This window comes from Zootoca vivipara, chromosome 5, assembly GCF_965207765.1.
Source record: "Zootoca vivipara chromosome 5, rZooViv2.hap1.1, whole genome shotgun sequence".
In the NCBI taxonomy this organism is placed as follows: Eukaryota; Metazoa; Chordata; class Lepidosauria; order Squamata; family Lacertidae; genus Zootoca; species Zootoca vivipara.
Window position 1 is genome coordinate 58,571,346 of NC_142588.1, and position 24,415 is coordinate 58,595,760.

A 24,415-nucleotide genomic window follows, 5' to 3' on the forward strand; every position below is an offset into this window, starting at 1 on the left:
CCGAGACCACATAACACCGGTCTTGAAAGATTTACATTGGCTCCCAGTATGTTTCCGAGCACAATTCAAAGTGTTGGTGCTGACCTTTAAAGCCCTAAAGGGCCTCGGTCCAGTATACCTGAAGGAGCATTTCCACCTCCATCGTTCTGCCCGGACACTGAGGTCCAGTGCCAAGGGCCTTCTGGCGGTTCCCTCGCTGCGAGAAGCCAAGTTACAGGGAACCAGGCAGAGGGCATTCTCAGTAGTGGCACCCACCCTGTGGAACGCCCTCCCACCAGATGTCAAAGAGAAAAACAACCACCAGACTTTTAGAGGACATCTGAAGGCAGCCCTATTCAGGGAAGCTTTTAATGTTTAATAAATTATTGTATTTTAATGCTTCTGTTGGAAGCCACCCAGAGTGGCTGGGGAAACCCAGCCAGATGGGTGGGGTATAAATAATAAATTATTATTATTATCATCATCATCATCATCATCATCATCATCATCATCATCATCTCAAATACAATGCTCTTCAGTGGAGTCAGTTCACACATTCAGTTGTAACCCATCAAATGCTGCCTAATCAAATTATGTATGAACTGGTCTTTGACTTGACTTACCCACGGTGAGCAGCAACAGGTGATTTGGCAGAACCCTCCCCTTAGTACTAAACACTAAGTACCTTAGTTAATAATTCCAACAAAAGGCAAAGGGCTCTTCTGCTCTCAAGCCCTTATTAAAAATGAGTTGCTCGCCAGGAGAAGAGGGAATGGCTGTATAAATGCAAGTGCCTAGAACAGGCAAGTCCTCTAGCCTGCTGCCCTCCAGATGTTTTGGGCTACAATTCACATCAGCCCCAGCCAGCATGGCCAATGGTCAAGGATGATGGGAGTTGTAGCCTAAAACATCTGGAGGGCACCAGGCCTCGGCTGTCCCTCCTTCTCCATCTCCAGCCACCTCTTACCTGAGATGGCCTGAACAGCCACGCGCAGGAACCCTTTCACTTCCCCCTTCTCGCTGACAATGGCGACGCGGTGCACCAGAGGTACAGGATACAGCAAGTTGCTGAGATACACAAAGGCTCTGGAAAGAAAAGTGACATAGGAGAGTGGTCACTGCGCCTCACGCATGAGCTTCTCCAAACATACTCCATAGCCGATGGTAGCTGGGACCACAGTTCACCGCTCACATCACAACATGGTGCTGCAAAGCAAAACTAAAGAAAGGCAGCCATGGCCAGCCGGACAGAGAGGGGGAATTCAGCGTGCTTAGAACAGAGTTCCTGTGCTGAGCAGTGAAGCGAAAGTGTAGTGAGTTAGTGAGCGCTAGCATAGCGTACCTCTCGTTCTGACATCTCCCATGGCTGAAGGGAGGGGAGGGGGGGCGGTGCTGGTGCAAGAAGGAAACTAGGAAAAGGACCTCTGGCAGGAGAGACTAGACAACTAGTACCCTGGGTGCTGTAATTCGTCCAAGGTCCTGCTGCTGAGTAACAGTGGGGCAAAAGGGACAGAAAAGAGGACAAGCAAAGACAAAGAGGATTAGAGGATTAAGGCAGGGAAACCAGAGGGGTGGGGAAGAAAAGGGAAGGAAGTAGGGAGATAGGTTCCTTCGAGAGAGGAAAAACTCCCCAGGACTAGAGAGACACAAATCGTGCTGAATTTTAGGCCTGCTTCAAAGGAGCTGTCAACTAATCAGACTTCCTTCATGGAAAGAAACATGCCTTTAAAACAGGGGAAGGAGACCTGTGGTACTCCAAGTGTTGTTGGGTTCCCATCAGCCCCTGGTAGCACAGTCAATGGTCAGTGTTGGCAAGGAGTTGGATTCTAGCAGTATCTGGAAGACTACAACCTTTCAGTATAATATGCTGCAGCCAGCTTCATTCCACCCACTAATCTTAGGGCACTGGTGGTTCCCCAAGTACCTGTCTTCCTTGCAATAAACCCATGAACTGTATCCAATATCCTTGATATAAATAGAACCCCACCTCTCCTTCTCTCCCTGTCTCTACACACACACACTTTGCTTGGGTTATTTCGGTTTGGAGAAGACATTTAATAAAAATTATGGGGGATCTTGAATCTTTGACATGAATCTGTCTAGCCTCTGCTTAAATATTTACAGTGAAAATTGTTTCTTGGGAGGGGAGTTTACTGCTGCTGCTGTACTGCTGTAACCAATGACTGCCACCCAGGGTCATTATGATCAAGTTGGAGGTAGTGCTCAGTGTGAGATGCATGGAGCCAGATACCTGTGTCCTCCTCATCTCAGGTTGAATGAGTGGTCATTAGGGGATTTGGAGCGTTGTCCCCTAGTGAGCTCTATTTCTCCGTAACATCTGAATTGGGAGATGCTATGCAGGCCCTAGATCAGGGGTCAGCAAGGTTTATCTTGCCTGGGCTGGATTGGTCCTGCAGAGATCCCTCCGTGGGCTGGATCACACGTGCGCCCACGATTTTCAGCGTCTGTGCAGTCACGATTTCCGGCAACGCGGAAGTGAGTCCCCGCGCTGGTTTAGTACAGCACGCGAGTGGCCGGCTCGGTTCGGGGGCGGCTCGTGGGCTGGTCAAACGACCTCCATGGGCCACTTCTGGCCCATGGGTCTTAGGTTGCTGACCCCTGTCCTAGATTAATGACTGGACTCAGTGGTGGGGTCAATACACTGAGCTTGAATCTGGGCCAGATAAAGGCTCTATGGGTGTGGTTCTGGAAAATTGGTCAATTACTGTACCTGTACTGGAAGGGGTTCCACTCCCTCTAAAGCAGTGGTGGCGAAACTTGGCCCTCCAGCTGTTTTGGGACTACAATTCCCATCATCCCTGACTACTGGTCCTTTTAGCTAGGGATGATGGGAGTTGAAGTCCAAAAACAGCTGGAGGGCCAAGTTTCGCCACCACTGCTCTAAAGGAACAGGTTCATAGTCAGGGGGTGCTCTTGGACCCCCTGACTATGCATTATCATTGGAGGCACAAGTGTCTTCAATGGCCAGGAGTACCTACACCTGCTTTGGCTGGTAAGACAGCTTTGGTTGTTTTTGGACTGCAATAGCTTACACACAGTAGGTCATGCACTGTTAGTGTCAGTACCTGATTGCTGCAACATGCTTTATGCAGGGCTATCCCTGGGTCGGGTCTGGAAACTTCAGCTGGTGCAGTATGTCAAATTACTGGCAGAAGAAGCTTCCCAAAGCATGTAACACCTGTGTTGCAGGAATTGCACTGGCTGCCTGTATGCTATCAGGCCAGCTTTATAATTTTAGTCCTAGTGAACAAAGCTCAATGTGGGACCAGGGTACTTACTCCCTATAGGTCAGCTAGAGCCACTATAAATGATCACTGATCATAGGCTGATCATAGGCTGAGCTTTTAGATGTGCCTCATTACCCATACTCTAATCTCTCAGTGAGAAAGCAGCACTCAGTGCAATAGCCCTTGCATTATGGAAGATCTCCCCAGCAGATGTGAGGCAGATATTATTATTTCAACAAACATTCCAGTAACGTTACTTTTTATCTGATCACTTTTGCAATAATAGCAAAATATGTTTATTTATATTGAATTTCATACTGGTTTTAGATTAGACCAGTGATTCCCACCTGTGACAATAACATTGAACATTGTTTCTGTCTTCTCTGATATTACCTATTCCTCCCAGGTATGTGTCTTCTTAAAGTTTGACAAGCATCCCTCAATGCCCTCATCCAAGTCTTTTATAAAACCTTTAAGCAGCACAGGACCTAGGACACAGTCCTCTGGCACTCCACTCAAAACTTCAGGTTTATGCTGAGCCATTAGTAAGCATTTGTTGGGTACAATTGCTCAACCAACTATGAATTCACTTAGCAGCAGTATCATATCACCCAACCAACATTTTCTCATCTTGTCAACAACATAAAATGGGAGACCTTTTCAAATTATTTGCTGAAATTAATATATTTTGTCTTTGTTGTTCCCATGATCTACCAGACTATTAACTTTATTAAATAAACACATATTAAGAGATTAAGAAAGATTGATTTTACACAAGAGGCATTTTCCATGTATCATTCCAGACAGCATCAATCAAGCAGCAGTAAATGGGCCTGCCCATAACATGGTTAAGAAAGGCCTAGAGCTGGGGTTGGGAACTTGATCTGGCAGGTGGGTTGGTCACCTGTCAATCACCTGATGTCAGGTGACTTTTTTTGCCTTGCACGTTTATTGCACAGTGTATTGAAAAGCACTTGTTAAGTGCTTTTCAGTAATCAAAATGCCAGGTCTTGAGAAGTCCCTTTCAAAGTGCTGTTTTGCACAACACAGCACTACCCAAATGGGATGGCCTGGTAGACTGAATCAGGCCCATGGGCCAGAGATTCCCCACACCTGGCCTAGAGAAAAGCAATGTACCCACAAACTTCCTTGGAACTGCAAATCTCCTTGATGCTCAAAACCCATGGGCAGATATTCTGAAAGAATGCAGATTACATCACCTTCTCAAACCTAGTCTCTCTTTTATTCAGCATAATCTTCATCTTCTTCATATGCAGTCTGGAATGTCTTGTTTTGAAATTGGATGGCTAAGAGGAAGCAGGAGGCATACATCTGTTGAAGTGCTATTATGGTCACAGCCAACAAGGGCCCATTATGAAACAGGCCTGAAACCCAGAAGAATGAAGGAACTGGCGAACTGGAGAGGTGGAGAGGCGGAAGCAGTAAGAAGAGAACGGGTCAAATCAGGGACATTGGGAGGAGACAAAGAGGTAGAGGGATTGATAAAGGAAGGCCGAAAGAGGCTGTGTGTCATTAAAAGAATAGAGTAGGATAGAGGCACTAACCACAAGATTGGTGAGGTGCAAAGATGGCATGCTCAGACCAAAGAAAAGCCTTTCAAAAGGAAGACAAAAGTGAAATAACCCCCAATTTTGCTAAAGCTTTGGAGATAGAGCCAGCAGCTAAAAAAATAATAATAATAAGGAAAAAGAAAAAAAATCAAAGACAAAGATCCAATCAAAGCACACTTCATGAGAAATGTGAACGGCACAGCTGCTGCATGGGGGGAGTCAATTTTGTCTGACTCAAAAGACCCCCCAAGAACAGTTCACAGGATTGGGGGAGAGGGTGTTCCCTCATTGAGCTATTTGGTAGTTTGGCCTGTTTGTTGATTTAAAATCTCAAATCCCCCAGAAAAAAGGAAGAAGCCAGCTCTTTCGGTCTGAGACTGCAGGACTCTTCCCCAATCTCCCTCTCTGCCTTTTCTGGGCCCTTTTCCTCCCTTGCTGGCTCCCATTTTCCTGACTCTTACTTAAAAGTGAGGAAGCTAAAGCTTAGGACCTCTTGCCCAAATATCAAAGAAAGATCCTTATGTTAATACAAAGTTAAATTAATCCTAGTATAAAGTGAGCAGCTTCTGAGGTGCAGGTTTATGCCCATGAAGGGCAGGGCTTTGAAGGTAAAATGATGAATATTTGGTTCTGCCTGAGCAAAACAGGCAAGGATATTGCAAGGACCCCAGTAGGATCCTGCCCCCTCATTTGTACAGGGTATGCATCCATTGCCAGGACGTAGTTGATTTTCTGCCTTTGTGAGAAAATTGGATAGTGTGATGAAGAATCTCGCTTTCTTATCAGCAAATTCAATTTGCAGTCCCAAAGGCACAAGGATGAAGCCTTTCGCTGCCAAATATGGAAATTAGAACTAACCATGTTTGCTTTCAGTGAATAATTTCTCTCCAGTGCTTTTCTCTGCCAAATTGTAACATGGCAGAAATAGCTTCACACATTTACTAGGTGGGACAACAAATGGCAGCGGTTGGTAGGGTCATCCCAAATCGTTATGGTGAAGGACAAGATGGGATCCTACTCCAGTTCAGCTGAATCTTACTTGAACACTGGTAATGGGACAGAGTCCTCCAGAAGAGGCTACATGGAATACATAGCTCTGTCCCTCAGCACCTGCTGCCTGAGGTGGCTGCTTCACTCTGCCTATTGGCAGGGCTGGCCCTGCTGGGTGGTCATACAAAAGCAACTATACTTTCAAGCATATTCTGGAATTCATTCTCAGAACTTTATTCACCACCCACTGCTCCTGTGCACTGAAATCCTAGTTTCTATTCTTTGTCAAAGTTAAATACCCCAAATGCCAGTCTTCAGGAACTGAGCAATGCAAACAAGGTAAGTTTGCCTAGTTTCTTCAAGAATGTTTTCAGTATTTATTTCCTGTTTCTATATTCTAGCCCAATCAACTATCCTTCCCTCTGGAATAATGCCCTAGCATTCCTTTATTCTAGAGATAAATCTTAGTTCCCTCTATGCCTCCTAGACCAGGGAACTGCATTAAATGCACGGTCCTCACATCATACTGTACAGGAGCAGACACTGAAACTAGATTATCCTCCTGTTTTTGAGACCATAGGTATAAAAACAGTCCTGAGAGAAGCCACATAATTGCAGAAGCTTTAGCTCTGCAGGCAGGTTCTGGGACATTCACTTCTAAGTTGTTGCCTCTCCAGGAGCCATCCCCTCATTTGTCTTCCTGCCAGTTGTCTCACAGTATGTCTGATTCCTCCTTAGGTATGCTCAGACCCTTGCTTTTTTGTTTTGTTGGTTTTGCCCCCTCATTTCTGGAACTTGTTAGGGAGCTCACCTGTCCCTGAGTGCCTTAACATGGGAACAGTGTCGGAAAGCAGGTCTCTTATGCGAAAGAGCTAGTTCCTTCCCAGCATGCTCTCCTAAGACCTCACCAACCTTCCTACTAAACTGAACAGGGGGGAGCGGTCGTAAAATGGATCCTGGCCATCATACAGCGGGTACTCCGGAAAGATGTCTTCCTCCAGGTCATCCTCCTCCTCCTCCTTCCCCACGTGCTGCTCGTCAGCAGGCTCGGTGATGTCGGAGTCAGGGTTCGAGAAGGTGGGGGAGGGGGTGAGATCAGCCATGCGCTCGCTCATGCATGTGTTGAAAATAGGAGAGCTGTTGCAGCCAGAGATATCTGAACTAAGGTTAGTACAACAAGATAGGAGACAGGTTAACACCAGCTATTCCAAACACACAGAGAGAGACTAGGCTTGCTTTGCCTTTTCTTTTAGACCAAGCAGCAGTGTTAATAAGGAGGAGGGAAAGGAATGGAAAACCTCCCAGGCCAGATACATCTAACAGAGGAGCCACCAATGCCATCAGCTAAAAATGGTGAAGAGCCAATAAATTGGATGCAAATTCCTCCAACGGTTCTCACCAAAACGACTATGGAGCGTGATAAGGTTCTTCTGACTCATTGGTATGGGAATAAATTCCATTGTGAATCCTGACAATGGAATATATAATGTCTCAGGTGTACCCAGATTTATTAAAATTCAATGGGAAACCCTTTCTCCCTGGCCCCCAACAATTCCCAGCTGATGGCATCACATTTGTTTCTAACAGTTGCATGGGAAGCACATGATAACACACATTATATACTGGGCAGTATATAGGCAGAGACACTCCAAATGACACACACAAATGTACAAATCCTACAGCAGGGTTTCTTAGCTGTGTTCCACCCTACAAGCTATTTTTTCTTCAGGTACAAGATCCTATTACCTCCCCACAGCCAGCCAGAAGGATCTTCTACATGGTAATACTGTACAGGTGGGGTGGGTGGCCACAGTTCTCCATGGCATCTATTTGTAATGGTTCCCACCAATCCAGAGGTCACAATCTACAAGCAGGGAATCCTGCTTGAAGGGTCACAATTTAAGACTTTAGAAGCTAAGGTGGCCCATCCTGGATCATGGAAAGTCCAGGCTCTAAAAGCCTCTTTTGACCTTGCTGTAGGAAATTTCAGCCGTCAGTGATGGTACTGAGAAAGAGAACATAACTTTGGACACCATGCACTGGACATCATGCGTAGCTTTGTGAAAGGGCTGTGTCAGCATATATGTGCGTGCATGTGCAGCTCACAGTAAAAGAGCTTCTGCACCGATATAAATGGAAGACAACCCACTCCAGTACATAAATCTGGAGAGCAGAGAGCGATCCCTACAGAAAGGGTGAGATGCTGTGCAATTATCTTCTTGTGTGATCTAATTTCTACCCAACTGTGGAAGGAATGCTTGTGCAGCACAACATCAGCTTTTGGGTCATTTCCTTCCTTGGGTCTCTTCAGTTTGGCATGATATTTTGAAAGATCAAAGCTCTCACCTGCCAACCAGCCGGAACCAAGGGAAGCGATCATAAAAGGGGTCTCCGCCTGTCACCACATTGTCACAGTCTTCTATAACACTAGAGGGCACTTCAGCCGCCCGATCATACATCTCCCGCATCAGGTCCAACCTCTGCCTGCAATGGCAGAGAAAACAAATTAACTCACACAATGGTGGCTGAGTAAGCAATTCTCCACTGGGCTACTTGCACCTAAACCATTATCTTACCTGTGTGCTGAAACCTGCTCTGGTCACTAGAGGCACATTAATACATAAGGGAAATTCCCATCTCTCTTGGGACTAGCAAATAAACAATGCTTCTCAAACAATGGTGGGAGCCTGATTATACTGAATGTTGGCCTTTTCACTGAAGCACTAGTGCATGCTCAGAGGAAGTGGATGCATGATTATTCTTGCATGTGCAAAAATCAGAATTTGGTCCAGGTGATGAACTTGTCAAAATGTAGGCTGATCAGAGGCATGTCAAATGCAATCTAGCTTTGATACATGTCAAAAGGTTTCTATGAGATTTCTGCATATATAATCACATTGCATCAAATAGCAATGTAAGATAAGGTGGTCATCCTGCATTACAGAGACTATAAGCTAAAATTTATCTTTTGACTTTGCCTAGTTACTTCAGATAGTACTGGGAAGGAGTATACTTTGGAAACCAGGCACAGATTGTGTTATTTTGCTGACAAAACCACAAAACACAATTCCCATTTCTGTACTCGACTCACCTTGCCAGAGCATGGTATACTTGAAGGCTTATGTATCTAAGTCCTAAAATAACCTGTGAAGGCAACTTTAACACATGTTACAGTCATACCTTGATTTTCGAACAGCTTACTTATTGAATGTTTTGGCTTCCGAACGCCACAAACCCGGAAATGACTGTTCCAGTTTGCAAACTATTTCTGGAAGCTGAACGTCCAACAGGGCTTCCACAGCTTCCGATTGGCTGCAGGAGCTTCCAGCAGCCAATCAGAAGCTGCGCTTTGGTTTCCGAATGTTTTGAAAGTTGAACTGACTTCTGGAACGGATTCCGTTCGACTTCCAAGGTACGACTGTATTTCCCTTTGTCAAGGGCACAATTGGCTTACTGTGAAATAAGAGGGCTCACTCCCGTGTCAGACAATAATCCTATATTCTGTATCACCTTCCTTCCAGGTAATCAAAGCTCTTTGACTTTTTGTCAGGCAACTAGCTGCTCATGGTGCTATTAAAATATCTTTTCTTACCTGAGTTTCTCCAGAGTCCAGTAATGGGTTGCTCCATTCTTCTGGTCCTGAACCTCCACTGCCACAATAGTCCTTGGGAAAGGACGTTTCTCACGGTCTTTGGCAGCATCTGGAGGAAGCAGGTCTGGAGGCAGAGGTGAGTACAGGGTGTCTGTAAGGAGCACAAACTGAAACTGAACCTGGAAGGGAAAGCAAGGGAAAAGTCATTGTTGCTGGTTAGTACTTCCTCATGCACAGAGGTCACTACTCAGGGCACCCTATACTCTCATACCACATATAAATTATGACAGCAGGATCTTCACTCAGACAAGAAGAACCCTCAAAACTTACTCGTCTTTATTCAGTTCACTTGCAGTTGCAGCCAGCTGGTCTGTGGTCACTCCATTTCATATAATAATTTAATAACAGCAGCAACCACTACTGCCTTTCAACGATCATGCAAGGATACTTTTTTGCTAATGCACCTAGGTGAAAATACACTATTGGGGGAGGGGCGCTCTGGTAAAATGCTGCTTTTCCTTATGATTCCTTCCCCTCCCAAGTTTTCTTTAAAGAGTAACTGCTAGTCAAACAATATAATATTTCTCTTAACTTCAAGCCCCTGTGTCCCTCCTCTCATTTATATGTTGGTTATTTCAATAACCATAAAAATTCCCTTGTGGGATCGAACAAAAGTCCATTTAATTAGTTTGGTTTTCAATCACAGCTAGATGCTTTTGGACATTCACAAATCTGGCATGGTCTTTTCCTGTTCTCCAGAGCATCTGATAATCAGAGATATTATCAGTTTGTACACTGAAGTTCAATATAGCTGTCATGGCTAATGACCAATTAATCAGGGCCAGACACACCATTGGGCAGGGTGATGCTATTTCCTCCAGTGGTAGATGTGCAGGGTGTTGAGGGTACAGTTGTATGTGCCCAGTTCCATCTGGAATACTATTTCATCTGAAGAAACAGTAACAGAACGTGGAATAGACAATGCCAGTCACCATTTGTTACAATGACAGAACCTGCTCACCTTCTTCTTCAGCTCCACACTGATGGCATTGGCCTCCTTCAAGAAAATGGCATTGCCCCACAGCTGGTCCCGAAGAGATGTAAACTGGTACCATTTCCACTTCCTGAAGGCCCAGAGCGCCTGCTCAAACTCTCGCTCTGTCCATTGTACTGGTGAGATAAACACTCCACATGGTCACTCTCTTCAAAGAGCAAGTCCTTGCTGACACCCGTTGATTATAGCTCACATTACCTTCTCCTCAAACAAAATGTCTACTGCAGGCTTCCTCAAACTCGACCCTCCAGAGGTTTTGAGACTACAATTCCCATCATCCCCGACCAGTGGTCCTGCTAGCTAGGGATCATGGGAGTTGTAGGCCAAAAACATCTGGAGGGCTGAGTTTGAGGAAGCCTGGTCTACCGGCAGGTGGGCAGAACAGAATCCTGGGTGCAATGGCATTCAGACAGATCTCCCATACTCTTTTAATACCTTGGGATACATTCTAGCGTGCCGAGCTTGAAAAAATATACTCTAAGGACTGGTTTCAGTAAACCACATCCCCTAGCTAGTTAACTTCCCAGCAGCCCCCCCCCCCAAAAAGGTGCCAAAGGAAACAAGAAGACATTATTGCAATGTGGTTGCTCAGCTTGTTTGCATGAGCCCAATTGCCATTTATTTTCACACCTACCTGAACCTCTAGTTCTGGGGCAGCTAGCACTGTACCCTACATATGTTTTGGACTACAACTCCCATCATCTCTGACTACTGGCTGTGCAGTCTGAGGCTGATGGGACTACTTGGAGGGTGGAATTCAACATTGCGCTGATGGAACCATCTCCCCTCTCCTTCCCCTGTACACTATTCTGGGATTCTGCTAGCCATCCAGAGTGGATTTTAGAGGAAGGGGGAAATGGGGAGAGGAGAGGGGGGGAAACCCCATTGCACTTCTACTAGAGCACCAGGTTGGCTGAATTTGGTGCCAAATCACCTGGAGAGCACTGGGTTGGGGAAGACCGCTCTTGCTCATATTTGATTTCCTGGCTCTACTCTGACTAAACTTGCTTCTTTCTGAACAAGCACATTTTTTTTTTTTACAAACACAGCTTGTTACATTATGCAATCACAATCATTCAACAATATGACAAAACAGCAATCCTAACAGAGCAGTCCACTAAACAATGCAGTATTTATATTTATTTAGTTATTGGAACTGGGTACAGCCAGACTGTAGCAGACCCCTGTCCTGGACAGCCACTTCTAATCAGTGTACTGTAGGCATTATTCAGCTCGATGAGCCAAAGGCCTGACTCAGTATAAACAGTTTATCTGGAATGTATATGCCACATAATCAGGCTTCTATGTATGGGAATAGGGACCTAATCCCAGTGCTTTTTTCCTTAAAAAAAAACAGGTGCCAGTTGTTACAGCAAGTGCCACATTTTTTAACAAGAAGAGGAGGTGCTGGTACTTTGTACCCTTGAGAACCCCCTGAAAAAAAGCACTGCCTAATCCTTTTCAATTTATTACTTCCATGTAGTGAGTGAGCAGATCAAAATAACAATAGCTTGTTTGCACTTTATATTAGAATGTAAGTAGCTGAATGCAACTCACTGAATGATAGGTTTAATAGTTCTTTCCTTTCAATGAATTATTACCTTCATCCTCAGGTTCCTCCTCTTCCTCATTAGCCTCAGGATAATACCTTGAGTCCATCTGCTTCTGTAAAGCTTCCAGTTTACTCTCATAATCCTAAAAGGGCAAACAGATGAGCAGTTAATAATCCTATTGCCTGCTGAGTTTTGATTTTATGTGCTGAGTCCAGGTAAAACCAAGAAATTATTCCATTCCCTGATCAATACTTTCCATTTCCTTAGTGATCACCATTTCAGTTTAGTGGATTGTGAAATTTCCTGAGACACAGAATTATAAGAAACTATACCTACATAGATTATTCATAATATTAAACTATGTGGGACATTAGATGGGGACTATTATGTGGAGTTCTTGACCTTTTACAAATGTGATTTGGCTTGCTGAGAGATGCAAATCCTAGTCATGCAATTTAGGTGGTATAGCGCAGGGGTGGGCAGATAGATTTCATGTAGATAAAGCAGGGATGTCTGACTCCCAACTGTTTGATAATGGAAACAACAAAATGATACCCCCCCTCTAAATTATACTGTAGAAATGGGGGGGGGATACAGACAGGAATGGGTGTATGTGTGAAAACTGTGAGCTCAATTCTCTCTAGTACTCAAAACAAATTCCTGAACTCAGAATTCTTTAATTTAAGTAAACATTTTTTGCACTTAGCTCCAGTTACTGCTTCTCAGGACACTACTAAAATGCATACACACAGTAGATCCTGCAAACCTAAAGTCTGCCCTGTGCTATATAGTGTCACATCTTGGAAATGATTGTCTCCCCAACCAATTACAGTGCAACTTGTCTGCTTTATACTGCTCTCGTAACATGTGCAAAAAAGAAACCTGTTTATTACTTACAAGTCTTTGCTGCTCCAGAAGGTAATTAGCTTCTTCTCTTTCCTTCCGGTACTGATCTTCCAGTTCCTGAAGCCTACAGAGAAAAAGGAATGACAGAATGTCAAAGCAGTACTGAAAATCGCAGAGATTTCCTATTCCACTGCCATGTTACCTTCTCCATATCAAACCCCTGCCCCCTCTCATGTGTGTATGTGTGAAGTTGCCTTATACTGACTTAGACCATTGCCAGCTAGTCCAGTATTGTCTCCTCTGACTTCAGGATTCTCTGGCAGAGGCCTATCGTATCACCTGCTAACTGGAGATGGTGGGCATTGATTCTGGGACCTTCTCTGCATTCTCTGCATGCAATGCATATACTCTGTTACTGAGCTACCACCCTGTGAATTATGCAACCCTGTCAATGAGCTCTTCTGCATTCTTCCTTCCACTCGCCTCTGTTCCATCTCCTGCTTGCTTCCACTCACCTCTGTTCCATCTCCTGCTTCATGTCAATGCCTTGTTTCTCCAACAGTTCTCTTTGGGCAAAAGCCCAGTCCACTGGTTCAACTGGGGTCTCTGCACAAGGAGTTCGCTCCCGCTCTTGGCGTGCCTGCTCAGGATGGTTAAATCGAAATACATGGCTCTTTCCCATGATTATGCGATTTCCTGTGCAGAGAGGGGAGCATATTTACTAGAGGGGTTGAAATAGGATGGGATTCCAGTAAACAACGCATTGCTAAGCTGATGAAATTATGTCCAACTGCGGAACTTCTGTCCCATCTCATATACAACTCACTTGTCCCTACTGACTTCAATACAAACCATGCTCAAACACCAGTCCATTCGGGACAAAGAGGCCCTCTTTCAGAAAATTATTTCCACAAGCATTATTTTATCAGGGAGAACTTTCCAACCATAAGAGCTGTTTGAAAGTGGAATGGACTCATTCAGAAGGTAGTGGACTCTGCTTCATTGGAGATTTTTAACCAGTGTTTGGATGGCCACCTGTCATCTCTAATTGAGATTCCTGTATTGCAGGGGGTTGGACTAGATGACGTTCAGGGTCCCTTCCAACTCTACAATTCTGTGATTCTATGATTCCACAAGTCTATCCCTCCATGGTAGAGAGCTACCTGATTTTCATGGAGTCTCTTACAACGCTTTTCTCCTATTCCTGATTCCTTTCTACTGGAGAATGAACCTACCTGATCTTAAGATGCTGGGCTCTGTTACTTTCTTTCCATTGACATAGGTGTCTGCTCCTTCACAAGGTTCTAGAGTCACCACTGCTATGGAAAACGCACAAAGGGAATTGGGAGAGGACAGGGAATAAAACAATGTGTGAGAATTACAGAGAACAACCTCCCCCACAATCTTCTTACAATAATAATAATAATAATAATAATAATAATAATAATAATAATAATAATAATTTATTATTTATACCCCGCCCATCTGGCCGGGTTCCCCCAGCCACTCTGGGCGGCTTCCAACAAAACATTAAAATACAGAAATCAAACAATAAAAGCTTCCCTAAACAGGGCTGCCTGTTACAAATACAATCAATAAGCTTGCTGAGAGGGGAACCAAAACCTCTGCATTAAACCTTGATGGGCAGCAACATACAGAAAGCAAGGCAATGCCTTCATTCCAAAAATACCAATTATGTTAGATATGATACTTTAGACTTGAAGGTATCTGTTCATAATAACACATCAAGATATGGCCCAGAGGCCCCAAAGGAGCTATAGGGATAGGGTTGGACCAAAATATTTGCTGCTTGAGGCAAAGGATAATATTATGCTCATTCCCCCATTACATATACAGGTGCAGGCTGGACTAGGGGTTATTTTAACACTCAATGGGACAGTGTCCTCTAATGCTGGGAAGGGGAACCTGTGACTGGCCAGAAGATTTTGGACTCCAACTTCCATCAGCCTCAATCACCATGGCCAATCAATTACCGTATTATGTGAGTTGTAGTCCAACAATGTCTGGAGAGCCACAGGTGCCCATTGTTGCTCTGTAGCAAACAAGGACAACATATATGAAAAAACTAGAATGTGTTTTATCAGAGAAATTCAGTCTTGTGGTAGGACTGTTGTGATAATTGCTAAAAGCCTGCAGAGGTCAAACTGAGCTGATACAACCGAGAAGCAAAGAGACAGCACTTCCCAATGTGGCTACTTTCCAAAGTGCTCCATTTTGAAAGGCAGGTAAGGAAGAAAGTGGTATTCCACAGAACCATTGGCAGCAATGGAGACAAATGACTTAGAGAAGCTCAGTTTTAACTAGGTAGAAAAGGAAGCCCAAGAATCGTGAGGCTCTCTGTATGGGGATACCTTCACTGCCAGCCTTAGTGTCACTGCGGAATATGCAGTGCTCTTCTTTGATGAAGTGACCGCTGAGGACAATGTCCTGCCTCCTCTCAGCATCTATTCGACCAACCCTGTTGGAGCAAAACACAGTTGCTGAAGTTTCCAAAATGGCAAAGCATTTTAGGTGCTTTCTGATTAATAACAGAGCTCCTTGGACCAACCCTATTAGGGTCCCAATGGACAGGAAAGCTAGAAGAACACCTTTGCAGAAAGCATCACACACACCCCAAGTCTTGTTTAGCTGCAGTAGCTATTGGTTTGCTTCTAGTCACAATTCAAGATGCAGGTTATATAGAAAGCCTTAAGCAGGCTAGGCTAAGTCTATCTTAGTGAGCACCTTCTCTCTTATGAACTACTGTGTCCACTAAGACCAACAGATGAGGGCCTGTTGGGGATCTCACTTTTGCTCCATATCCATAAGGAGCAGGGCCGTTTTTGTAGAGTTGTTACAGCTCTGAAATGTTCTCTAGGCAATGACTCAGGCCCCAGTCCAGATCTAGTTGCACAAAAAGGTACTTAAGCACAAGTCCTTTACCAAATGTAGGTTCAAATACACATTCCACTGAAAGCAAATTAGGCAGTATTTGCATTCAGTTGACATTTGAATGTAAAGCTGCTGGTGAAAATCACATCAATGTCCACCTTCTCTGTTAATCCTGGCAAAGTTGTAATTGTTACTGTCTTTATTACCTGGTTATTCCATCTTTAATGTAATACAGAAGGCACTCGGACATGAGTGGGTCTTCATTTAGGTTGACCAGATGTGGTGTCTAAGAGAGAGGTAGAGCGGGGGAGAGAGATTAACACCCTTTTCTTTCACAGACCAAGGCCTAGCCTTGCTCTTCTGACAAGTCTGCCCTTTTTAAGAGTGACCTAAATGTGCCACAGCATTGATAGCCCAAGACGTTTTGCTGCCCGAGGAAGGTAAATCCCACTCCCCACCCATATTCCACATATGTGTGGGGGGCTGATGAATCTTACCAGAACAGACATTGATAGACAGTGCCTGCCACCAAAATTTGAGGGAAACAGGCTAGTTTAGCGGGTGCAGGGTAGGGCCCGTCCAGGCTGTCTTGGCTTGCCACCCCACCCCACCCCCATGCCCCACCCCCACTGCTCGCCCTTCCCAACCACTCACTGCTAGTCTGTGCTGCTCACCCTTGCCCCCACCCTTCCCACTCACCCTCCCACCCAACTCTCATCTGGCACTCCTGCGATCGTCAACAGAGTCACACCAGAGTGATGAACCAGAAGCCGCTTTGGTGCTACTCTGCTGATGATAGCCAGAGTGAGTGTCTTTTGGTCCGGCATTCATGCCAGAGTGCCAGACCAAAAAAAAAACCCAGGACATTCTAGGATAGAAACAGAAGCCGGGTTTGACTTCTGTGATCTGGAATGTCCCACTTAAAATGTGACAGTTGGCGGGTCCGCTTGTGGCACCTTAAAGACTTAACACATATAGTATGGCTTAAGTGTTCATGGACTACAGTCTACATCCTAAGATTCACTTCATCAGTATGATCCAGTGGTTGACATATGGGGACTCCTCCAGTCACAACGTAGAACCTTTTTCAGGCTGAGGGGTGCATGGAAAGTTGTTGGGAGCTATGTCCCAGCAGCGGCAGGGGCCAGATCCATACACCCTTTATACACACTCACACACATACCTCCCATGAAAACTTAGCCATATTTTTAATTCTCAGTAACTCAATTCAAGTTGCACCTTCCATTTTCCTCACATACTTTATTTATAAAGTTTATAAGATAAAGGAAAGCTCTGCTACACCCATTTTCTGTCCTGAATATGCAAAAAGCAGAACTCACTCACTAATCCCTGCAAAATAATGCAATTAACATCAATCTATAACCAAACTGCAAGTCCCACCTTAGTTACTCAAGGCCTCAAACTTCAACACGCATTCACATACCAAAAATGTTATGTATTGAAATATACTCGGAGTCGAGAGTGAATTTCATGCTCTTTATTCAGCTCATAGTCATCAAGGAGAAGAAGAGAAGAATGGCTCTTTTCCCCAAACCATCTGCTTATATACATTATTTACACAATGGGCCTTGCGTGATTGGCTACTTCAGGGCTACAACTGTGGGCCAATCAGGTTGTGGATTGACTTCTGCCTGCAGCCTGATTGGCTGCTCCTACAGGCCAATCAGGTTGCAGATTCACTTCTACCAGCCGCCTGATTGGCTACTCCTGCAGGCCAATCAGGTTGCGGATTCACTTCCACCTGGAGTTGGATTGGGTAGCTCCTGCTGACCAATCAGACTGCTGATTCTGAATCCTATTGTTCTAGGATTCAGCTCAGTACATAACATGTATGCAGTCACAAAAAACATTGGCACTTCTCATATTTGCAAAGGCCAGAAGTCCACCTCTCTCAGACCCTCCAAGTGTCCCTATTTTCCAGAGAAGCTGTCCCAGTTTCTGATTCAATCCCAGAATGTCCCGCTTTTCCTTAAAGGTAAAGGGAACCCTGACCTTTAGGTCCAGTCGTGACCGACTCTGGGGTTGCAGTGCTCATCTCGCGTTATTGGCCGAGGGAGCTGGCGTATAGCTTCCAGGTCATGTGGCCAGCATGACAAAGCCACTTCTGGCAAACCAGAGCAGCACACGGAAACGCCGTTTACCTTCCCGGTTGGAGCAGTACCTATTTATCTACTTGCACTTTGACGTGCTTTCGAACTGCTAGGTTGGCAGGAGCTGGGACCGAGCAACGGGAACTCACCCCGTCATGGGGATTCAAAGCACCGACCTGATCGGCAAGCCCTAGGCTCTGTGGTTTAACCCACAGCACCACCCGCTTTTCCTTACGATGTCCCTATTTTCATTGGAGAAATATTAGAGGATATGGAGTTATCCGACCCCTGAGCCATCTGAGCAACCTTCCTGTATAGGGAAGGTTTTTTTTTAAAAAAAAATGCTTAATGTTTTATTATGTTTTTATATGTGTTAGAAGCTGCGCAGAGTGGCTGGGGCAACCCAGTAAGATGTGTGGGGTATAAATAGTAAAATTATCATAATGGAATGAGACGTCCCTATTTTCATTGAAGAAATTAAGGGTATGCTCTCTAAGGCTTTTTCACTTCTGCTTGAGATTCTTGTATCAGATCTTCTTGCAGAGTAAGGAGCAGCAATTGCACAACATCTCCTCCTGCCCTGCCTTCAAACATATGGCTACTTGTTTTAAGAAGTTTATTTCCTGCCATTTCTATGTCTCCTCTCCAAAATAGAAATAACAATGAGCCATTTTATCAAGCATTTCCCCACATAATACAAAGTGATATAAAAATTATTAATAAAAATGTGATTCATACTACTGAAACAACAAGCTCACATTACCAAGTGTTCAGAAAAGAAGCACATTGCACATTTTCATTTTAAAGTTCTCACTCTGCCATGTGCAAGGTCTTCATTTTGGGGGTTCAACAGGTCAACATTATGTTAGATCAAATGACTTAAAGAACATTACTACCATTGCCGTCATGGAATCCCTTCTTGGAAAGATATTAGCATTGCAACTATCACAGCAATCTGAACACCATGCAAAGTGGACCAGATACCATTTACTCATGCAAGGATTGGAATCCCACAAATAGCAAACATATGTCCAAGCAGTTTTCCACTAGTCCTGTGCTTTCTAGGCACAGGTCCCAGCAATTTTGCCTTTGCCCCCACTGCTTCAAACCCAGAAAACCTGGTGGGGGGAGCAGATGGGCAAATGGAAGTGTGGATGAACCCCAAGTTTCAACAACTGCTCTCACTATGAAATTATCATCTTCACTGAAAAGCTGTACCTATGCACTTTAAACACTGATCAATCAGTCAGAAGTAAGGCAGTGAAATGATTACAATCAGTTGATTGACAGTCCTGCTTATAACTATGAGCAGTTACAGGATCAGGCACACAGATGCAACCGCCACGGCTGAGCTCTGTTCTCCTGCCTCTAAGCAATCAACACCTGAGGCCTCTCTCCAGAGAGGAGGCAGTATGATGCAGAGCTCTCTCCACTACTGAATTAGGCACCATGTAACGTAACACACTTTGCTTGTGACATGGGGCAGAATATAGAGTCATGGGTGAACAAACAAGCTTATTACATCACCCTCTGTAATGATTTCAATTATATAATTCAGAGAAAACATGCTGAATGTTGCTGTGCCTTTCTTCTCCCTGAACTACTTCTAGTTACCGTGCACAGAATTCAGAATGTTTTCTTGGCACCAGACAGTACAAACCAATTTTCCGAAAAGGAATCACACAGATCACTCCAACACAACCCCTTAACAAGACCAACCTTCTTGGGGGAAAACACCCCTACACTCTCCAGGAAAACATCCTGGGGTTTAACTGGGGGTGGCTACGTGACAAAGGAGGAAAGAAAAGAAAGAATTCAAATGTGTAATATGTCAAAAGAAATCATTATCACAAAAATATGAATCAAAGTGTTCTACTATAAACTGTTCTAGTAAATCATATATAAATTTTGAGAAATGAACTGAAGACCTAAGGAACTAACATTCATGTTGAGTTCCCCACTCCTTGCTACCTTCTGAAATATGTTGTACTATTGGACCCGTAATAATTTCACACAAACCCAGGAGAACAGGGGTTGATAAACTGTATTAGAATCAGGGCAAGGCTTCTTTTGGCTCTGCCTGAGCATAACTAATAGATGTAAGAAGACTAGTTCTAGGCAGTTAGGTTATTGGATTGTACAAACACCACTAGTTCCACCATCTTCTCTCAGAGGAGGGAAAAAGGTTGTTTTCTGCTACTCCAGAGAAGCCGACACGGAGCAATGGATTCAAACTACAAGAAAGAAGATTCCACCTAAACATTAGGAAGAACTTCCTGACAGTAAGAGCTGTTCGGCAGTGGAATTTGCTACCAAGGAGTATGGTGGAGTCTCCTTGTTTGGAGGTCTTTAAGCAGAGGCTTGACAGGCATATGTCAAGAATGCTTTGATGGTGTTTCGTGCTTGGCAGGGGGTTGAACTGGATGGCCCTTGTGGTCTCTTCCAACTCTATGATTCTATGACCTTGCCTCCCTATGCTGTTGGGTGGGGAAACTGCTATCAAACAGTCCTCTTTTCGTGTTCACTGTACTGAAGGAAAACACCTTTAACATATCTATGTGTTTTAATAGCAAGAGACTTTGATTTAAAATATCAATGAATGAAGAGAGAACATGCATTCATAGAGTTCTTGGTCCTCCAGCAACTAGAGGGGACTGTTAGTGGGCTGTTAGTGGGGATTAGACACATGCATGGAAGATGGGTGTATCAATGACTATTAACCATGAAGGCTAAATGAGACCCTCATGTTTGGAGGAAAGATGCCACTGACTACAGGTTGCTGAATATCTCTCATGCTCTCCTTGTGAGCTTCCTTGTGCCATCTTGCTGGCCACTGTGGGAAAAGGGATGCTAGAGTAGATGGATCTCTTCCTATGTCCTTATGAATCATAAAGGGAGTGCCCCCAAGCGTAACTACTCAGTAGGACAGGCCTAATTCTGTTTCTTTCAAGCAGCCCAATGGAAACAGAAACAAGCTACTGCTGGATCTTCTAACAGAAATTTAATATGGGCTATTGCTAGATGAGTACTAATTGTGCAGCAGCAGCAGCAGCAACAGCAGCAGACCATTCAGAAAGGGGGCAAAACATTTATTTCATCAAAATACTAATGAAAACTTCAATGCATCACCAGAGTCTAAGGTGGAGTTTTGTCTCTACAGTGGTACCTCTACTTACGAATTTAATGCGTTCCGAACGCACATCCGTAATTCGAAAAAAAATTGTAAGTCGAATCCCATAGGAATGCATTGAGAGAGAAAATTCGTAAGTAGAAGCAACCCTATCTAAAAATTCGTAAGTAGAAAAAATCCTATCTAAACCGCATCTAAGATGGTGGACGGAGCTCCATTCGTAAGTAGAGTTATTCGTAAGTAGAGGTACCACTGTATATTTAATTGATATATATTTTTCACCGTTAGCAAATATATACATGCAATTGAGCACAGTGAAAGAGGCAGAAAAAGAATCCTACCTTTTTAGGTGAAAACACTCCCAGTGTACCACCATCTTCTCTCATAGCCACTCCCATTTCTGCAAGCAAAGCTTCCCTGGAAAACACCAAAGGATGCAACTAGAATTTAAACAACTCTGCCAAGGCCTGGATCTTGTAGTAAGAGGTGAAGAAGCATTCAGAAAGAGACTGCACCATGCTCTCTAAACAAAATTGATGGTAACAGCCGTAAATCATTAAAATGCTGGTCTTGGGGAAGTATTGATGCTGGGGAAGGATAAGCAGCAGGGAGTGGGAAAGTAGCAAAGATAAGTGTTGACAGCAGGCTCTGAGGCACAGAAAGAGCCATGCTTTTAGAGGAAATGTGATGAAATGAAAGATGAGCCCTCTTCACTTGGCTTTCTGCTGAACTTGATGGGTCGGGGAGAGATTTCTTGCACTCCAACATGCAATATGCATTTTTCAAAAGTAACGTATGAAATGGTTCTTCCTGGTCCAACAATTCTCAGCTTCTCAGGATCTCTAGTCATCATAAATGGGGAGTCTATGAGCTGAAACAGCCTCCATGTGGCAATTGCTCCTTGTGATGACTTTAACATGTGGCTCCCTGCCAATACTTGGAGTGTTTCTCTGTTATACTGAGGCCATACTGTGGTGAAACAAAATGTCAAACCACATAGACTTAGGTGTGAACTTTTTATATGAATAAACCACACCAGATTGATAGCTTGACTCCTACCTCTCCATACGAATTGCTTCTGTCCTGCGCAACTTTTCTTCCCATGTTTCATTCAGCTCAGCAATGATCTTCTCAGTTTCCTGCAATGGGAAAGTTGAACATAAAACATTGAACTGGGAATATATTGCCTGCAATGCATTATGCAGAGCTTATCAACCTTTCTCTAGGACAGGGATGGTAAATCTGTGGCCCTCCAGTTTTGCTGAACTAAAACTCCCATCATCCCCAATCAATGGCCATGCTAGCTGGGGTTGATGGGAGCTGGAGTCCAACAACTTCTGGAGGGCTTCAGATCCCCTGTCCAGGATGCAACAATCAGAACAACTTTATTCCACTACTGGAATATGCACAGTGCACATTCACGTTTGACCTGATCATAGCTAACAGGTGGCTTCAGATTCTTTCCAACATTATCTGAACAAGGTTATAATATTTAAAGGCAACACTGGAGACTAACAATTATTGTCTCTGCTATGATCTCTTTCTACCAAGTTTCCCACCATCAATATCTCTGTACTACAAATATGGCATGCATGATCTTGGCTCTTACCTTCAGTCTCTCAATGGCTTCTTCACTACCTGGAGCAAACATGATGCGTTCGTGGAGACTGGAGACAGAAGCAGCTCGGCTGGACAAGGCTGAGAGTGAGGAGGACGGGCTCATTCCTACCAAGGCATTGGTCACTGTGGAGAGATTGTCATGGCGTTGACTCATATCTGCCACTCTACGATTATCATTATTGTTCTGAAAGTCGGACATGTCTAAGGGGTTCAGGAGGGGAGAAAGAAGAGGGAAAGACACAAAGACAAGAAGGAAGGAAAAGATAGAGAAAAGAAATGCAGTTGGGAAATAGCAACATGATGCAATGAGGAGAAAGGTAGAAATTCAACGAAGAGATACACAGACAATAATGTGGGTATAGGTGCCAGGGCAGGACCCTAATATCAACTTCTCTTAAGTCTCATTTTGCTCATGCCTGTGCCTTGGGGGAAATGGACAGCTTACTGAAGATCTTGTCTACAACCACTGTAGACCCCTTCTCCTCTAGCATCATAGGCAGGGGATAGAAAAATTCCTGGATAACATGTCCATTAAGGCCATGCAGAAGAAGATTTCAGGACTGATGGGATCTGGAGTTTAACAACATCTGGAAGGTCATGGGATCCCCACCCCTGCAAAACATGTTCTAGATATGTAATATAGACATCTGCTCTCAGATAAAGGTGATGTCAAATGCTCCAAAGCTTCCTGTCATTCCACATCTGTTGCATCATTAATATTGATAAAAACCAGAAAAGGCCCCAAAATGAAGAGCATAGAATAAATAAACTTTGTGAGTCTAACAGGAAAATTCAAACACTGTTGAACCAGGTAATATTAGTATCAGCGTTTTTTATATCCAAGAGTATTGCATGTTAACAACACATTAGTTTTATGAGGTTCATGTCCAAAAAAAAAATGTTTCCAGCAAAAGTTTAGTGTTTTAAAAGTTAGGGTTAGCATAATATTAATGAGCCCAAGACCTTGAATTTAGAACCAAGTGTTCAACTTCCCATCTGTTTGTGAAGGTCAGGATGGAAGTGTTGCTTGAAAAAGCAGAACCATATACACACCATCTTCCCTATATGGATCAAGATAGCCATTAAGTATCAGCCATTTCAGTCAAAGCTCAAAGAAAAAAGGGAAAGCTCAGTATCAGTATCAGCCATTTCAGTCAAAGCTCAAAGAAAAAAGGGAAAGTAGGAAGTTAGCTATTGGGAATTCCCAAGGTATTTCTTTTTCATTCATGTAGATCAGGATAAGATGGCTGCTGTTTCAGGTTTTTTTTTTTTTTTTTTTTGCATCATCTAAGATTAGGACAAAAGCTGTGCATAGTCGGAGACTCTGAAATTAGTGACCTTAATGAGTGACCTTTACCTTTTCACTGCATTTTAAAAAAGAATACGAAACTGAAAGAGTCCAGGTCATGCATCTTTGTAATGCCAAAAAGTCAAACAGACCTGAGATGCATGAAAACCAGGAGAAGATCCTGAGAGTTTTACATGATGTAAATCTCATTTTCTGCTTCCCTAAACATTATAAACAACAATAACCAGGAACACTCTCTCAGTCTGTCCTGGTAAACCTTTTTGCAGCAATGGATAACGCTCTGGCCTTGCAATACAGTTGTCCTCTCCTCTGCAGCTAAATTATCAGAGGCCTAGCTAGCAGAGGCACAGCATGGGGGGGGGTGCTGTCGCCCCAGGCGCGGTTTGGGGGGGCGCCTTCCTGCCGGTCACGAGCTGTTGCGTCCTTCTCAGACACCCTCCAGCAGGATGAAGCCAAAGGAGAAGGCAACAGCTCAGGCGAGCCCTGCACTGATCACAAAAGGAGTGAGGGTGGGTGCTTG

At 44.0% G+C, this 24,415-nt stretch overlaps 1 protein-coding gene across 12 annotated transcripts in view; it reads right to left on the reverse strand.

Moving 5' to 3' along the window:
* The window catches only part of KIF1A (kinesin family member 1A), a 114,544-nt gene that overhangs the window by 41,970 nt on the left and 48,159 nt on the right, over positions 1–24,415 (reverse strand). For 4 of the 12 annotated variants that reach the window (XM_060274629.2, XM_060274624.2, XM_060274627.2 and 1 more), the window contains 14 exons: positions 22,576–22,709; positions 22,026–22,105; positions 21,308–21,383; positions 15,932–16,011; positions 15,206–15,312; positions 14,069–14,149; positions 13,349–13,529; positions 12,885–12,957; positions 12,036–12,129; positions 10,402–10,550; positions 9,381–9,559; positions 8,135–8,272; positions 6,701–6,949; positions 947–1,065 (listed from right to left, as the gene is read on the reverse strand). In XM_060274629.2, the coding sequence (XP_060130612.1) occupies positions 947–1,065; positions 6,701–6,949; positions 8,135–8,272; positions 9,381–9,559; positions 10,402–10,550; positions 12,036–12,129; positions 12,885–12,957; positions 13,349–13,529; positions 14,069–14,149; positions 15,206–15,312; positions 15,932–16,011; positions 21,308–21,383; positions 22,026–22,105; positions 22,576–22,709 (1,740 nt within the window). Of the gene's footprint in view, positions 1–946; positions 1,066–6,700; positions 6,950–8,134; positions 8,273–9,380; positions 9,560–10,401; positions 10,551–12,035; positions 12,130–12,884; positions 12,958–13,348; positions 13,530–14,068; positions 14,150–15,205; positions 15,313–15,931; positions 16,012–21,307; positions 21,384–22,025; positions 22,106–22,575; positions 22,788–24,415 lie in introns of all 12 variants that reach the window. The other 8 variants (XM_060274633.2, XM_060274632.2, XM_060274631.2 and 5 more) reach the window with 3 other exon arrangements.